Source organism: Crinia signifera, chromosome 11 (genome assembly GCF_055691185.1).
Source record: "Crinia signifera chromosome 11, ASM5569118v1, whole genome shotgun sequence".
Taxonomy (NCBI): domain Eukaryota; kingdom Metazoa; phylum Chordata; class Amphibia; order Anura; family Myobatrachidae; genus Crinia; species Crinia signifera.
The window spans coordinates 43444882-43463365 of NC_139227.1; the positions used below are offsets into that span (position 1 = coordinate 43444882).

The window sequence follows — 18484 nt, forward strand, 5'->3', positions numbered from 1 at the left end:
CAGAGCTTTTTCCTAAACTTTTCTTAATGCTTTTCACTGAGCTTTTCCCAGAGCATTTCCAGAAGATTTTTCCAGAGTATTTCCCCCAGAGCTTTTTTTCCCAGAGCCTTTTCCAGAACTTTTACAGATCAGGGAACTGTTGCTTTTTCCAGAGCTTTTTCCAAAGTTTTCTCAAAGCTTTTATGAGAGCTTTTTTCCAATGATTTTGCAAAGTTGTTTCCAGAGCTTTTTTCCAGAGCTTTTTGTTACAGAGCCTTTAAGAACTTTTTACAGACCAGGGAACTGCTGCTCTGCTTTATACTTTCTGAGCTGGACCTGCACTGCAGGTGGGGGCAGATGAAAAATGTACAGAGTGATTTAGAATTGGGAGGGGGTATGTCCTAACTTAAATAGAAGTATACACATAAAGCTTCCCAGCATTTGTGCCCTTCATACAAAAACAGCTGGTATTTGCCCTGCATTCAAAATCATTCGACCAATCAATCACTCAATCAAAACAGGTTTGGACTTGAATATAAAGTTGCAATTTCTGCTTAGAAGTAAAAACCTGTCTGTACGTTTATCTTACCTAGGGTGTATGTGGAGACTCATACTGTATGCAGCAAGATACGCATATAAACTAGTTTCTGGGGGATTATAGGAGAAGCGCAGCAAGGACGTAGCTACCATAGGTGAAGCGAGTGCGGCTGTTATGCTCCAACTGCCATTTTTCAGCCACATGGCAGTTAGGAGCTGAACACGTGACAGTTGGGAGCTGAATAGCTGAGCACCAATTACAATATGCAACTGGGGAAATTTACTAAGATGGGAATAAGACTTCACATGTGATGTTGCTATGGTCAACCAATCAGAATCAACTTATTTATTTAGCACCCTATAGAAGATAGCAGAGAGGATCCACCAGGGATATAAGTACCAGTGGCCAATTAGAATCTTTGCTGACTCCCAAACATGACCTTGGTGATAAATATCTGCCCTTAAAAAATGTTAATTAAGGAAAAGTTGACAAGGGGTTAATGCAGTAAGATTATACGTTGAACCAGATTTTGCCATTGGCATGATTTTAATTATTCATAGAAACCTGAATGAGTTTGGATTATGACATAAGGACTCACCAGAAGGGTAAAAAGGAAATAATAGCACGGAGTATCAGGCCCCTCCTGTAGTAGGTGCTTCATCTGGGAAGCGTTGGCGGTGAAGAGAGCCATGTCTAGAAATCCTTGGGCCAAAGTCTTTGTTCTGGCAAAGGTATTGATGTTCCGTATTACCTGCAGGAATATGAAAGGCTTAGCGAATGTCCCCATCAATAATTCATACACCACATTAATCTTTATATTTGCAAAAACGTTTGTACCCCAAGGTCCTTAGTCATGGAAAAGCCTCACCAGCTGTTGCTATCTGTTTTATAGATGTAGTGTTACCTGATGCTCCCTGTACAAAGCAGCATGATGGGAGGGGGTGGTCCCAGGTACAGCTTTACTGCTGAATCTTCTGCTCTGTGCATCTTATTCCCATACAATAAAGTGCAATATGTTTTACTTTATACTCAGCATTCAGAGAGGTACCGACTCTGGGAACGTAATCAGCATTCCGAGCTTCATCAGTTTGACCCAAGGAGTAAAGGTGCCCACACACTAGAAAGTTCTGCAATCTTAAGATTTATCTTAAGATCTCCCTTGAACTCCCCGTCAGTCCTGGACAAAAGATTTTGTGCAAAGAGGACATTTTGACAAAGATTATCCTAAGATTTTAGAAAAATTTGAACACCTTCGGTGATATGCCCAGAAATCTTCCCGGCTGAGTTGTGCTGCCGACGCGTGCTGCCCCTGTAGATTTCCTTGCATGCCATTGACCTATTGCTATGCGCTGTCATCGGTCTCCCGCACAAACGTCGCTCATCCCGTTGACCGCATGCCACCCTCATCAGCCTCTGATCCTCCTGCAGATCGCCTGGGAGCCCAAACACTTGAGCGCCCCAATATCTGAGTGCTCCAGCTCACCCGAATACTCGAGTGCCCGTTATCGAGCGTGCCCGAACAGCTGAATGCCCAAGCTCCTGAACATGCCTGAGCACCAGAACACGCCCCAACTCCCAAATACCCAACCACCTGAACGCACAATTACAGATTCCTGTCTTCCTGCAGCAGGTAAGATCAGAAGATGCAGCTAAAGATCTGCAGGAGTGCGCATCAAATCACGATAGTTTGCGATTGCAAATGATTTGCAGGAAACAGTCGGCCGATCAGCCCAATATTGCTGTATTGTGTGGGCACCTTTAAGCCCCATACACACTAGATGACATGGGCCAATTTAGTTAACAATAGCCATAGGTGGCCAATATTGTGCATCCAAACTGAACAATATCAGCCGCCATATTGTAGTGACATCATCAGGGACATTTAAATATGCAGGGTTTTTGGCTACGTTGCCAAATTGACCTGTATGTTTGGGAGATATAAATCACGATGAGCATCATTTAGTACCACCCCCACCCTGAAGAGCTGGGAATCACTGCATTTAAAAGAAAGGGGGCGGGACTAAATGACAGCAAGCGCCACCACCATCCCAGGGAAAGCTGCAGAAAGTCTTCCGGAGAGGAGAACTTGAAGGTAGACAAGTATGCTCTGGATGCACACATTGGATACACGCAGTAAAGCCTCGTAAGTCCTTGCAACAATTTTGGGTCCAGTTTCATTTTGAAACTCTAACTAAAATTGCAACCCAAGCGACACCAGCGATATGTCCCGTGTATGGCAGAGGGAACTGGTATTTTAGCCTCAGTTCAACCTAATGTCATTATTTTTGTTTAATTTATTTCAGCTGGGTAATAAATCTATTCAATGACATCAGAGATAGCAGTTTGTGTACACTTTACATGTAAGATGCTTGGTACCAGAAGCTCGCTTTGAAAAGACTTCTTAAGGAATAAATCACCGATAAAGTATTGTTATGCGCGATACAGCAGCACCTGCATCATAAAGACACATTAGGCCTGGCTGCGGCTTCCCAGTGATTACAATCATTTTGCATAATGTGTTTTGCCGCCCTCCGTCAGTAACTGTCTCTTTGAAAGGGGGCAGCCTGCTGCAAGCCCGCGTATGCATTGTGCCCCCCCCCATATATATGAATAATGCCCCCCCCCACACACACGCACATACACAAGGGGAGATGATGTATATATGTGTAGCTTTATGAAAATACGTCTAATGTGATTTTCATGCCATTTATTACAATACATTGCAGGAGTGAATAAGTATATGGAAGACTGGCCGGGTGCCCTCATATTACCACCTTATGCGGCATTGATAATGTCTGCTATAAATAAACCCCCATTAAGTGCTTGATTCTGGTTGGCTTGATAAGCGAAAATCGCTGCTTACTGAGTGCTGAGACACCGCCCAGCCAAACGTCTGCCCCCTGCCACTGAAACCCCTTGGTACCATGAGAGGGGATGTGTCTGACCATCGAGACTGGGGCCGAATTCGGATAACAAGGAGTGATGCTGAATCGGGCCATAAATCCCATAACCTGGATGCTGCTACAGTATATGAATAATAATTAGAGTTTACGGTGACTTTGAATATTATTGATGATCTTTATGTGGGCAATGCACTGAACGCTACGTAGGGAGAAATGTAACAGGATGAGAGATTCAGAAAGTGAGAGATTTGGTAAGAAATCTCCAGTTTTACTAAAGCGGCAATCATTTACACTGCAAAACCAGTTGGATTTTGCAATGTAAATGATTGCCGCTTTAAAAAAACTGGTGATTTCTTACCAAATCTCTCACTTTCTGAATCTCTCATCCTATTAAGGGCGGAATGTATTAATATACATCGCCACCCTTCGCCTGGCAGCCGCCGCGATGCTGCCGCATATGTACTAACATATGCGGCTAGCATCGGGTTGCGGTGACGGAGACCCCTGCGATACCTTTGATGTGGTCTGCAGGGGTCTCCGTCACATCCCGGCGACTGCCAGTGTCCCCCTGCGTCTCCTCCTCCCCCCTGGAGCCGGATGTCCTGCCGGCTGTGACACCTGCTGGGGGAGGAGGAGATCAGGAGGACGGGGGGGGGGGGGGGGGGGGGCGCGGATGGCGGCCCATAGGCTTCTATAGGGTATCGCCACCCAGTCCTGCCAAGCGAAAACTGGGAGGACGGGTGATGGTAAATAAGAAAATTAGGTAAAAGATCGGCATGCAATAGGTAGACTGGGTCAAAATGTCGACATGAGAACAGTAGACATGTGACAAAGTCAATATCAGTTTTCCATTATTTATTTATTTATTTTAAACCAGCTTGTTCTTATGTCACCATTCATGTCGACACAGAGGGAGAACGTAGCGTGGCAGCATGGGGAGCAAAGTAAATTATGTGAGGGCACATGTTACACTGAGTAGGGGGTCCATATTCTCAGTTGTTGACATTGAAGCAAATATTTAAAAAAAACTCATGTTGACCTTTTCATGTGTCATTTCATCCTTTTGGGTTTGACCTATTGGCTTGTCTATCTTCACAAACTTACTATGATAGGAGTTCTATTGAACATGGGATGTTGCCCATAGCAACCAATCAGATTCTACTTCTTATTTATTTAGCACCTTCAAGAAGATAACAGATAGAAGGGGGTATTCTGTCGGAACATCCCAACAGTCGGAATTCCTCCCCTGGTGGGGGAGGGTGGAGGCATTGGCCAGTGCATGCACACTTGCGATGGCAAGGAGGCGGCGGGGGGAGCAACGGCCATGTTTCCGCTGCAGCATGGCCGTTGTTAATGATGACCTCCCTCATAAGGATAGGCTTGGACGAGGTCGTTAGTGATGCGCAGGAGTGCGCATTGTTAATGACAGGGAGCGTACACACTAGGCGATATCGTTTACAATATTGTTTAGAAAGGCCTTTCTGAGCGATATTGTGACCAATATCGTCTAGTGTGTATGGGCCTTTAGTCAATTTACCCCTGGCTATGCAGAACAGAAACATTTCCGAGACCAAAATAAATGTTATTTCATCCGCTGTGATTGCGTTTCTGAATTTGCTGATTATCATAAGACATCCACATAAATGCAGAAGCCCCGAATGGGAAATTTGGATGGGAATTCTATTTATAAAGTGGAACAGGAAACCATCAGAGAGGAGAACACATTCACGTTCTGCTGATTTATCTGTCAGTGCTACATCAGGATGTATAACGCATTTGTACATTATATGTTGTTAACCCTGTCTAAGTATTGCCGGCAAACTATGTCACAATATATTGTATACAGGGCCTGATTCAGAGTTGATCATTAATCAGAGGATTTGCAGTGCGAGTTATTATCAAATGACTGCTCATGCACACGGGTCGTATGCGCAAGCCTGAATAGCACAAAAACAAACAAACAAAGTGGGCGTATGCCTGGCCTGATCTGTTTCGCCTCTCCTTCTACTATTGGAAAGATGTGGCCTGTTCTATTCTGCTTCTCCTTCTCTGATTGGAGCGATGTGTATGCCTGGCCTGTTCTGTTCCGCCTCTCCTTCTCCTATTGGAAAGATGTGTATGCCTGGTTGGCTCTGTTCTGCCTCTTCTCTTATTGGAAAGATGCGCAGCCCTACCAATGTTCTGTTCCGCCCCCTTCACTTATTGGCCTACCAGGCACAGTAAAGGTGCCCATACACTATGCGATTTTGGGCCAATTTCACCCAATTTTGGCACTTTGGGCTGATAAATCGGGTGAAATCTGTCCAAAAGCGTGTGTGACATCCAATCTGATGTGCGGTCCCGTGCACATCGGACCAGATCAGGAGGTTGGACGTGCAGCACGTAAGATGATGTCCGACCTCCCTCTTTGCTCATGCTGTAGATTTCCCTGCAAGTCACCTTGCATCAGGGCGCGGGTGCTGAGCGCTAGCGGGCGGTGATCAGCGGGACAGGCAGCAGTGGGTATTAGAATTTTAACATAGCCTTTGAAATGACTGGCCAGACTCTGATTAGTTGAGAGCTCTCTCAATCAATCAGCGGCTGCTCGGAAGGGAGGCAGTTGATTGGCTGAGAGTGCTCTCTCTCAGCCAATCAGAGGCCAGCCAGTCATTGGACACGTTATTTAAAAATTCTAATACCCGCCGCTGCCCATGCCGCTGATCACTGCCCGCTAGCGCTCAAAAACCGCCACCCGCCCCACTGCTCTTCACTGCCCGCTGCAGCTCCCCGGTTTTACATGTGATAAATTGCATGTGATTTATCACATGTAAAAAATAGCACATCAAGTGCTAAATCGTATGTGAGTCTCCCGGGGAGCTGCCGGGCAGCTCACAGGAGAATTAGGTCCGACTTTAATGGTTTGTGGTCATTGGTTTGATGCATTGCATGCAAATCAGCAATGAACTACAACCCTACCCCCAACCTGTAATGTACATGTCTATCCCTAGTGTGGTCAAACTCAGGCAGGTACGGACAGGCGATTACCAATTCCTAGCGCTCATCCCTGCACATTTTTTATTCCTTGTTCTAAGTAGAGTTTTGTATATTTCAGGAAATGTCTGTAGTTGCCTTGATGCTAATAATGTAGTGATGTTCCTGGCACAAGACCTCAGGCAGTCTCTCATATTCACTGAACTGTGCCTTGGTGAGATGATGGAAGGCGCCCTGGGGCTGAAATATTTATATACCAATAAATGAAACTACAATCTGTTCTTTGTTTAATGTAAACTTACCGGAGGGAGAAAGCAGTAGGGCACGCTGGAGCGCTTCTCTAAATGTCTACTGCACTTTATGTGCTGCACAGAAAATCTATGCTGGATACTTTGTGGGTTCTTCATAGTCGCTGGAAGAGGCCGTCATGTGACCTGAAGTCATGTGACACACTATGTGTATTTAATTTTATTGGCTCTTTCACTAGTAATCCGTGGTTATCTTGTGGCTGCATCAGAGAGTACCTTCCACCATTTAACAAATAGGTTAGGGGTTTGTGATTAGGCATCTCCAATTTGCCCACATTTTATTCTTGCCATGTGATCCATGACGGAGCTGCAGCTAAAGTCAAAGGCAAAATGGCCGCCACTGATGTGAAGTGGTGATTAGTCGCTGGAACCCGAGTAAGCAGTGTTATATATCACCTCAGTCCAAGCGGTGGTGGAGGTCTGGTCTTCTGCATGGAATATGCTAAAATGGCCCTCCAAAAATGGCTGCCGCACAGTGGCCTCTTTAAAAACCTAAAGTAATAATAATATTCTCTGTACAGCGCTGCAGAATATGGGCCTTACTGCGGACAGAAGGTGGCATCTGATGACACTTGCAAGGCTGCGAATTTCACAGCCTTGCGAGTCAATCAGAATAAGGCCCTATGTGTGTGATATGGTAATAATAATAAAATGACAATGTTGATAATTATAATAATAATTAGATATCTTAGATAATTAGATATAGTTAATTATTTTAAAATAAATCTGTTCTTTGCCCCCTGTAGCTTCAGCGTCTGCTGTGTTGGTCATTTGTGTTTGTTGCTCCATTTGATAATTATTAGTAGTGCACACCTCCCAACTGTTCCACGTCCGTCCCGCGGCCGGCAGTGTTTGGAGTCCCTCCCACACACACTGTCCCGCCGGAGCATCAGCAGAATGTTGGCAGGTATGGTAGTCTTTGGGTAGACTTACATACCTCCCAACATGACTCTCTCTCTAATGGGTGGTCCTGTGCACCCCCGGACCACCCCCTAGATTCGCCTATGGAGGTATGGACTTAATGTACTAAAATGTGTCTAAACCGCCTCTTAGAACATCAACCCCTTGGACAACCTAGGTTGTTACACTGTATCCTTGGGCTGTGAACAGAGTACAGAATGCAGATACAGTAGGACACAGCGGAAATGTTTTGCAGGGCAGAGATGGGATATCAGGACACAGGTACCTACCATAGGTGCAGGGAGTGCAGCTGCTATGGGGTTCAGAGCTGAGAGCGGCTACCTTCCCTGTCACAGTTACATGTGTTACATACAGGGTTGTAGCTACCATAGGTGCAGGGAGTGCAGCTGCTATGGGGCTCAGAGCTGAGAGCGGCTACCTTCCCTGTCACAGATACATGTGTTACATACAGGGTTGTAGCTACCATAGGTGCAGGGGGTGCAGCTTCTATGGGGCCCAGAGCTGGAAGAGTCCACCTTCCTGGTCACAGTTACATGTGTTATATACAGGGTGTAGCTGCCATAGGTGCAGGGAGTGCAACTGTTATGGGGCCCAGAGCTGAGAGGGGCCACTTTCCCTGACGCAGTTACCTGTGTTATATACAGGGGTGTAACTACCATAGGTGCAGGGGGTGCAGCTGCTATGGGGCCCAGAGCCGAGAGGGACCACCTTCCCTGTCACAGTTACATGTGTTATATACAGGGGTGTAGCTACCATAGGTGCAGGGGGTGCAGCGGCCATTGGGCCCAGAGCTGAGATCGCCCACCTTACCCTTCATATTTACATGTGTTATATACAGGGTTGTAACCACCATAGGTGCAGGGGGTGCAGCTGCTATAGGGCCAGAGCTGAGAGGGGCCACCATCCCTGTCATAGTTACATGTGTTATATACAGGGGTATAGCTACCATAGGTGTAACAGGAATAATTTTAATGTCTGGATTCCCCCAGTGTAGCACTGAATAGGTAAGTAAAGATACACTCTTCTTTCTAATTTTCGTTGTCACCCAACAAAGGTAAGTATTTTCTTGACACTTTGCTTGATTTTAAAGGTAACCTTCACATAAATGTATTCAGTTGCATAGAGTAACATATTACAAAAACATGCGCTACTTTGACGTTACATGGTAACATTACGTTAATAACAAAACACTTTTGCAATGTACAATATCACTTTAGAACAATATGAGGAAATGTTTGACATTAAACAGTCTAGAACACCATATCTACTCCTCCATAAATAACTTATGCTTTCTATTGCGCAATTCCCCTTTACAGCTAACCTCTGAAACACCTTTTTATGTGCACATACATTAACTTATGTTGATGCATGCATTTTGAGTCCATAAACAGTCTCAAAAGGTCCCTTTTCTCTCTCTACACTGCAGAACAATAAGTCCTTTGTATTCTATGGCAAGGTTGTTATAAACTGAAGAACTTATTTTGTATCAGTTTAGTCTGAGGCTGTTAAATGTGTCTGACCTCACTGGAGTAGGCTGTTCAATATAATAATAAAGGTTTAGGTCTATTGATAGTGCGGAGCGCTTCTGGCTTATTAATCTTGGTCCCAATAAACTGATATTTTCTCCATATATAGGCAGTTTGCTGCTTAACTGGTGGTGGTTTGCTGCAAAGAATGACCCTGCTCTCCTGAGTTTGATAAAGCTGATTTGCAGTGGAAGGATAAGCTTTTATTACAATCTGGGATCCCTTTACTCCTCTGAATTAATACTGCAGTCTCCACTGCTTTTAGCGGAGGCAACCTGTCGCTCTACATTGCTTGTCACTTGTGGCTGCTCCTGTAGTGTGTCTTTCTGCAGTTTTACTCCACTAGTAAAGCTATCCGGTTTAATCACTCCTAGAGAAGTAAGTAAGTAGTGAAGTGGGTGGAACTTGACTCACCACCTTGTTTTTGCTGGTGGGTGCTCAAGTCCAAAATATAGGGGAGTGGCTTCATGGGAAAGGGGTGTGGCCACAAAATAATACTGATTTATATTACGCAGCACAGTTGTCTCCAATATTCAAATTATGACAACAGTGCCAAATACATAAATGCCCCCACAGTGCCAAATACATAAATGCCCACACAGTGCCAAATACATAAATGCCCCCACAGTGCAGGTACATAAATGCCCACACAGTACCTGTGCCAGCGACGAGGGGGAGTGCAGTGGGACACGGGCAGGTGGGCCGCTGCTGAACGGGTGGGTGCTCATCAATTTCCGTGTGTGCTCGGGCCCTCAAGCACCCACAGAATCGGCACCTGTGGGCACCAGTACAATTAACACCTGCTGAAAAATAAGGACTGGGGCTGACAAGAAATCCCTATTGCAAGGACCATTGCCTGTCTGGATCTGCGATGCCCAGGTAAGGTTTAGTGCCCTCCGCTACTGCTGCCTTGTGGACTCTTCCTCCCTACTGCTCACACTACAGCCTGTGCTCCAGTTATTACTCACGGCCCACCTTCTGGGTACAGGCGCTCCTCCTTCTCTGCCGCTCACGACCTGCCTCCTGTCACAACAGTGCAGCCCGACCACAACTCACAGCCAGCCCCCTTTTTAGGACCGCCTCTCCGGGACCGCCCGATTGGCAGGGTCACGCCTTCCAGTGGACCGGTGCCTCTGCCTCCCGGACACCGCACCAAGATCACTTTCTAAGCACTAACCCTACAGTCCTGCCTCCTTGTCTACCGCTCCAACCACTTTTGTCCAGCAGGTGCCCCCTTTTATGGCCTCGCCTATAGGTCACCTGGCAGGTTGCATGCGGGTGTATAAGCTGTTTACCAGTCCGACATGTTCCCTCTTTTCTGGAACAATCCATGTTGTTCTCCCCAATAGTCTGGTGCTATACAGTTATAATTTGGCACTAACCAGTGAAATAATTCAATTCCCTTTTCAGGAGGAATCTCTTTCTGATAACAATTATATACCTAGTAAGTAACAAGACATTGGTTCCCCCGGCACACTGAATAGTTTTAGCAACCAATCTTGAACACTACATGATAATAGAATTCAGAGATATTGGTTACATATACCTGCGCAGGTGTATGACATGCCCCCAAGCCGCGTCAAGGCTTCTCTGTATATTGGGGGTCCCTAGCGCTATATCTAGGTGCAGGGTGTGGCACCCCAAAAACTATCATAAGCTAGGAGGCCCAGCGCGGCATGCCAGTGATATACTAAGTGTTAATAATTAGTGATAGGAAGCCGAAGCTATACATAAAGAGAGAGATAAATGAAATGTAATTAAAATAAGAGAGAGATAGTGTTAGTGAGGGAAAAGTGTTAATAGAATGTAAGGGCATGCTGCACTGAAGCCACCCAGCCCAACCAGTCCAGGGGCACCACACCCTACACCACCGTTACCCTAAATTGGGTCTACAATTTGTCAGCAAGGAGCCACATGATAATGGCTCCTTGGTATATCTGAACTAAGAGCTACCTACCTTGGAGCCTCTCACAACATACATACAGATAGTGATAGATGCTCAAATTAGTTCAGTAAAACTTTTCAGGTGCATGCAAGGGAGGGGTTAATACTTAGTAAGTAACAAGACATTGGTTCCCCCGGCACACTGAATAGTTTTAGCAACCAATCTTTAACACAACATGTACCTGCGCAGGTGTATGACAACAATTATATAACCTCCATGAGGGACTCTCAATAACTTATATTATAATACTAGGTACTTGTTTCCTAGCACGGCGCCCGTCGTGGTAGATCGCATACCTTAAGTTAAGGTTACTTAAGGTATGCGATCAACGCAATGGACACGATTTTCTGTCAATTAAGTGTTTTTATTGACGGCAAGGAGAAAATCGCGTTGATCGCATCCATCGCATGCCATTATAATGGCATGCGATGTGACCGACGTGATCAACGCAATTTTACATAGGGCTCAATGGTAAATTAGCTTTAAATGATAAAATCGCATTGATCGCGTCCATTGCATGCAATTATAATGGCATGCGATGCGATCGACGCGATCAACGCGATCAACGCGGTTTTACATAGGTAACAATGGGAAACTGGCCAATGGGCCCAATTTTTGATTGTATATGCACCGTCATGGGTTTTAAGTATGTGAAGTGTCCCCCCATTGTTAACGCCACCCCACTATTGACGCCAACCCAAAGCGTGGCGAGCGCAGCTAGCCTGCGAGGGGCGGCGGTACGCGTCCTATGACCTTTTCATAACCCCACTATCCACGTCGGCGTGGAGTTGATTTTATAAAGTCTGGTGAGCGCATCGAGCCACCCAGCCCGAATCGTGGCGAGGGGACACGTATACCTGTGAAGTTATGCGCGTCCCGTCGCAGGGCTCGCTGCGCTCACCACACTTTATAAAATCAACTACACGCCGACGTGGATAGTTGCGACGTGGATAGTCGCTGTGCTCGCCACGCTTTGGGTTGGCGTTCATTGTGGGGTGGCGTTAACAATGGGGGGCCATTTTACCCATGAGGGGGGGTATGCAATTAAAATTGGGGTTTCGGGGGCTTTTTACATTGGGCCCAATGTAAAATTGGGTCTCAGGGACCATTTTACATTGATTCCAATGTAAAAACCGCGTTGATCGCATCGCATGCGATTTGGTTGCATGCAATGCGATCAACGCTATTTTGTAGGTCCCGATGCTTGAGATAAAAATCGCTGGCGCCGTGCTAGGAAACAAGTACCTAATACTATATACAAATAACCTTATAATTGACAAAAAACTCCCCAACCCTACTGTGCCTTCCCCCACAGAAGGCACTCGGCGGCTAATGTGTACGGCCCCCCTTAAGAACCTGGCGGCTAATATGTGTGGTCCCCCTCCCAAGCACCCAGCGGCTGGTGTGTGCCCAGTTGTAATGTAATGGGGTGATAGGTATATAGTATATAAGGAGTGTGTGGGGGTTGGTAGATATATTGTATATACATTACTGTATAACGGGTTTGTGTGTGTGTGTGCGTGTGTTTGTAAGGGGGTGAAGGTGATAGGTTGATAGTGTGTATCACATCCCAACTGAACTTTACATGTGTCTACGTTAGATTTCCTGTTACATCTCAATTATTTCCCTTTACTCATAAGTGGCGAGGCACTACAAATGCTTTTAATTCTGTATGTCCTGAATAGGGATCTGTATGCTTGGCCATTTCACTGTTGGGCCAATTTCATGCATTTAGATATAGATATGTAGGTATATAGCAACTTGGAGATGTGCAGCAGTTAAAATAAATTTATAAGATTTAATAGTGTAATCACTCACAAAAACTTTTTTTTTAAATGGCTGTGTAAGTAGGGGCCCCACTGCCCTGCTTTGCCCGGGGGCCCATAATGTTGTTAAGATGGCCCTGGGTACACCTTGTATATAACACATGTAACTGTGACAGGGAAGGTGGTCCCTCTCAGCTCTGGGCCCCATAGCAGCTACACCCACTGAACCTATGGTAGCTACACCCCTGTATATAAATATAACACATGTAACTGTGACGGGAAGGAGGCCCCTCTCAGCTCTGGTCCCCATAGCAGCTACACCCCCTGCACCTATGGTAGCTACACCCCTGTATATAACACATGTAACTGTGACAGGGAAGGTGGCGCCTCTCAGCTCTGAGCCCCATAGCAACTGCACCCCCTGCACCTATGGTAGCTACACTCTGTATATAACACATGTAACTGTGACAGGGAAGGTGGTCCCTCTCAGCTCTGGGCCCCCTAGCAGCTACACCCTCTGAACCTATGGTAGCTACACCCCTGTATATAAATATAACACATGTAACTGTGACAGGGAAGGTGGCCCCTCTCAGCTCTGGGCCCCATAGCAGCTGCATCTCCTGCACCTATGGTAGCTACACCCTGTATACAGGGCCGTTTCTAGAGGCGGACAAGCCGTGCAGCAGCCCGGGGCGCCGCACGGCTTGTCTGCCTCTGTTAGACAGCCAGGGCGCCCAGCAGTCTCCCCCTTCCTCCTCCTCCGCTCTGTCTCCGACTCCACGACACCTCTTGCTGAGATTTCCCAGGGCAGGGGAGGGAAACGCATTGAGCGTCTCTCCTTCCTCTCCCTCACTGACTGTGTCACTGGGCTGCCACTGTCAGCCGAGCCAATCAGAGCTCGCGGGCCGGCAGCCAATCAGGAGCCAGCCCGCGAGGTATGAATGGCTGACGGCTCAGCTCAGGTACAGTGCACTACACACACTGAAGGGGAAGGAGAGAGGCGCAATGCGCTCCGCTCCCCTCCCCTCCCCTCGGAAGCAGCAGCAGCAGCGGGGGACCCAGAGAGAGACCGGAGTTGCCTGCTGCCGGAGCCTCTCGCTGCCCCGCTAAGTTTCCTTATCCTGGCCAAACATCCAGACTGCGCATGCGCGTCCCGACGCGATGTTTGACATTATCGCAATATTTAAAAGCCGGCCGCCGCAATATCATGTGTAGGAGAGCAGGGAAGCTGGTCTGCTCACCCAGGTCAGCAAAAAACGGAAAGGCATCAGATAGCAAAGCCTCTCTCGCTCTCTGCTGCTACACCTGTCACAGTGCACACCAAAACTGACAAGCTGTGGAAGTGTCTCTGCAGTGCTCACCGGAGATCCCCAGTGCTGCTGCTGCTGCTGTAGTGTAGCACTAGCATTGCTCATTTGCCAGCTATTAGTCGTGGCTCCGCCCCCTCCATCAGGCCCCGCCCCTCATACAGCCCGCGGCTCTCCAACATTGCAAACAATGGGTAAGTTTGGGACAATTTCCCATCCTAACTGAAAGTTTATTTTCTTATCTCCCTCTATGTACCTTTCTCTGCTTGTCTCCTCCTTTCTGCTACTGTGAGCATTATGTGTTAGGGGATTAACTATTGTAGGTAGGCAATGCGGGCCTGATTCAGTCCTGCACACTAGGCAGCGTACACTTGCTGTCTAGCAAGCGAGAAATTGCCACCCCAACGAACGCCCACCACCCACCAACGTGCTAGATGACCCTAGTACTGTGGGCATTTTGTATGTAAGCTACACTACTACTGCGGGCATTGTGTGGGTCAGTGACTGTAATACTGTGGGCATTATGTGGGTAAGCTACCCTAGTACTGCAGGCATTGTGTGCATAAGTGACCCCTAGTACTTTGGGAATTGAGTGCGTAAGTGACCCTAGTACTCTGGGCATCATGTGGGTAAGTGACCCACCCTAGTACTGAGGGCATTGTGTGGGTAAGCGACTCTAGTTCTGCGGGCATTGTGCACATAAGAGACTCTAGTACTGTGGGGATTGTGTGAGTAAGCGACTCTAGTACTTGGGGAATTGTGTGTAGCCCTGCTGTGCAATGTAGCCGTAATGTCAATATATAGCAAGTACTGCACTTTGTACTTTAGTCTTTACTTGCCACCCCTGAGGTACAATGCATACACCCATAGGATTAGGTAGACACACCCCCTCAAATGGACGCTGCATGCTACATTATAATGGGCGGGATTCACCAAACTGAAAATGCGGTAAAAACCCAGTTTTCGGGGTTTTTACTGCATTTGCATATGCAGCAAAGCCCCACCGCCGGGGCTTCACTGCGGGGGGTTACGCCAGTTCTAGATGGCGTAACCCCATGGAAGCCTATGGGCTTCCCTTTGCGTCCCCCGCCGCTACGCGTGCCCCCCCGCCGATCAGCGTCGCACCCCCCTCACCTGTGTCCGGGCAGCCTCCTGCTGTGCTGCCCGGACTAGTGTGCTCCTCCTCCCTGCACAGCTTCCGAGTGCAGGGAGGAGGGAGGGGGAAACCTGCTGCACATCGCCAGTCTTCGCTTTCACGTTAATAATCGCATAAGTTAATGCATATGCAATTATTAACTATGCGAATGCCGGCGATGTACAGCGGGTGTTATTAGTGAATCCCGCCCAATGTGAGTTGTAATCTCCCTGAAAGTGAGTTTGGCACTGTGGGGGCATATATTTGTGTCGCTGTAGGGGCATATATTTCTGTCGCTGTGGGGGCATATATTTCTGTCGCTGTTGGGGCATATATTTCTGTCACTGTGGGCATATATTTCTGTCACTGTGGGGGCATATGTGTGGTGCTGTGGGGGCATATAATTCTGTCACTGTGGGGGCATATATTTCTGTCACTGTGGGGGCATATATTTCTGTCACTGTGGGGGCATATATTTCTGTCACTGTGGGGGCATATGTGTGTCACTGTGGGCATATATTTCTATCACTGTGGGGGCATATGTGTGGCGCTGTGGGGGCATATATTTCTGGCACTGTGGGGGCATATATTTCTGGCACTGTGGGGGCATATGTGTGGCACTGTGGGGGCATATTAGTAAACGGCATTAGTTGTGCGGCATAATGTGTAATGGGCATTACGGTGTGGGGAGTATTGTGTAATTGCCATCACAGTGTAGGGTCTAATGGGTATCATGGTGTGCGGCGTAATGTGTAATTGTCATCACGGTGTGCGACATAATGTGTAATTGTCATCACGGTGTGCGACATAATGTGTAATTGTCATCACGGTGTGCGACATAATGTGTAATTGTCATCACGGTGTGCGACATAATGTGTAATTGTCATCACGGTGTGTGGCGTAATATGTAATTGTCATCACAGTGTACAGCGTAATGTGTAATTGTCATCACAGATAAATAGTGTATAATGATTTAAGTAGCCTGTCATTGTTTGGCCTTGATCTGTGAGGCATACTAGGTAACTGTGTGGCCTTCAGCCCGCCAACTTAAATGTGGGAGGTAAATAACAATTCCTGCGGTAACCAGTGTCTGGTCATGCAGGTCGCAAAAGTGTGATTTAAGGTAATTGTTTTCCTGCTAGACCATGCCCTTATAATAAGCCACACCCCTTTTAAAATTCCGCCACACCCCCTATTTCGGCGTGCGCAATTATTGTCATACCATGTTATGTATGGGGGGGGGGGGGGGTGGGGGGGGCGCATTTTTATTTCTTCGCCCTGGGAGCTAAATTGTCTAGAAACGGCCCTGCCTGTATATAACACATGTAACTGTGACAGGGAAGGTGGTCCCTCTCAGCTCTGAGCCCCATAGCAGCTGCACCCCCTGCACCTATGGTAGCTACACTCTGTATATAACACATGTAACTGTGACAGGGAAGGTGGTCCCTCTCTGCTCTGGGCCCTATAATCAGCTGCACTCCCCCAATTCCTTTAGGTACATCAGGTAATTTAGCTACAGTGGTTGGTCTCGCCTTTAGCCTCTTCTACCATGTATTGATGATTAGCTAAATGTCTCAGTGTGTGAGCTTGCTAAGCACCGTCTGCACATAATGCTCTACCAGCGCTGACCCGGTGACACACAGCAACAATTAGGTTTAGTGTAGATTAAACTTTGATGAAAACGACAAGGTTAAAACTCTTCATAGACCTTTACTGTCAAGCGGAATTATCTGGAATCTTTTCTAATTCCTTTCACGGAGTCACTGATGCATCTACAGAGCCTCCATATTTATGCATCGCAGCACGTGGGTGTTATTTTTACCCCCCTCTATTTCTTTCTAAAGATCCTCTGCCCCGTAGATTTAGAAACTGTACAGGAGAATAGCAGTTAATCGAAGCCGGGCGACTCTAGCCAGGATTTAAATGACACATCTGCCACTAAAGTTGCCGGTAGGAGGTCAAAGTTAAACAACAAACTGGCACTTACATGAATCCCGCTGTCATCGGCCGGGCCCGGTGGAAGGAGCGGGTCTTCGTCGCTGGACACGTCGCTTTCGTCTTCAGGTGCTCTCCTCTGCATCGCTCTGCGGATGATTGAGGTCATGGTTAGCTGGGGAAAAAAATAAGAAACCGCTGTAAAAAAATATGTTCTGTGAAGTTCAACAGCTACCAGGGGGGGCATCCGACTTGTTGTCCTGATGTGTACCGTAATAAAACACATTTAATCTAGGTCGATTCACACTCGGTGTCACACCCACAGTCACTAACCTTGCATTTAGCTCTCTCTGCAGAGGCCTGTAACACAGCTGATCTCTGGCTTCTAGTTGTGTCTGCTCTGTGCTACGGCCTCATTTATTCTATAGTCACAGCTGCCGGCTGCTGGTGCTGACTCGGTCTAGGAATTTCAAAGCTTTTCGCTGCATGGTACACTTTTTTTTTTTTTGAATAAAAAAACAAAACAAGGATTTACTATGAGGGTCTGTTTATTGACAGCTGCAGGCGTTGTAGTTACTGCCAATGATCTGTAGAGGGCAGCCAGGAAGTAATGCACTACTACTGTTGTGTTGTTGCTTCTGCTCTTTCTTGGCGCTGGTCAGACAGGGTTGCTTCCTTTATTTGACCTCAAAGGTCAACTTGCACAAGGTCGACATGGAAAAAGACAGACACACAAGCAAATAGGTTGAAATGAAAATTGTCGACACATAAAAAGGTCAACATTGTTTTTAATGTTTGTGGTGTGTGTCAACTTGTAGCATTTGAATCCCTAATTAGTGTAGCGTGTCCAAAATGAATGATTCTAGTTGTAGTCGATGTTGATGATAATATATGAAAACAATATGGAAAAATTGTGAAAAACTCATGTTGCCCATATCAATCCATGTTGAATTTGACCATGTTGACAGTTACTAGGTCAACCACTAATGTTCGATGGTGACTGGTTCGACAATAGAAATGGTGAACATACCCTAGATTGACATTGACAGACGGTCAACACTCACTTGGTCAGCATGGACATTGTCGACATGAGTTTTTTCATGGTTTTTTTTGTTTACAGATGGAGCATCTCTCAGCCAGCTGAAAAAAAAAAGTATTTTCATAGGAAAATACGTTTTTTTTTGGCGTATTCGTATTTTTGGCATTTACTATGCCAATAATACGATTTTTCGTATTCGTATTGATGGGACA

The 18484-nt window shown here is 46.6% G+C and overlaps 1 protein-coding gene across 1 annotated transcript in view; it reads right to left on the bottom strand.

The window, feature by feature from the left end:
* Positions 1-17684, bottom strand: part of LOC146045131 (ninjurin-2-like) — a 46450-nt gene extending 28766 nt beyond the window's left edge. The window contains exons 1-3 of the mRNA XM_083163817.1: positions 17567-17684; positions 17286-17408; positions 1116-1268 (exon numbers count right to left, since the gene is read on the bottom strand). Of these exons, the coding sequence (XP_083019943.1) occupies positions 1116-1268; positions 17286-17402 (270 nt within the window). The 5' untranslated portion in view covers positions 17403-17408; positions 17567-17684. The remainder of the gene's footprint in view (positions 1-1115; positions 1269-17285; positions 17409-17566) is intronic.
* Positions 17685-18484: the final 800 nt, after the last annotated feature.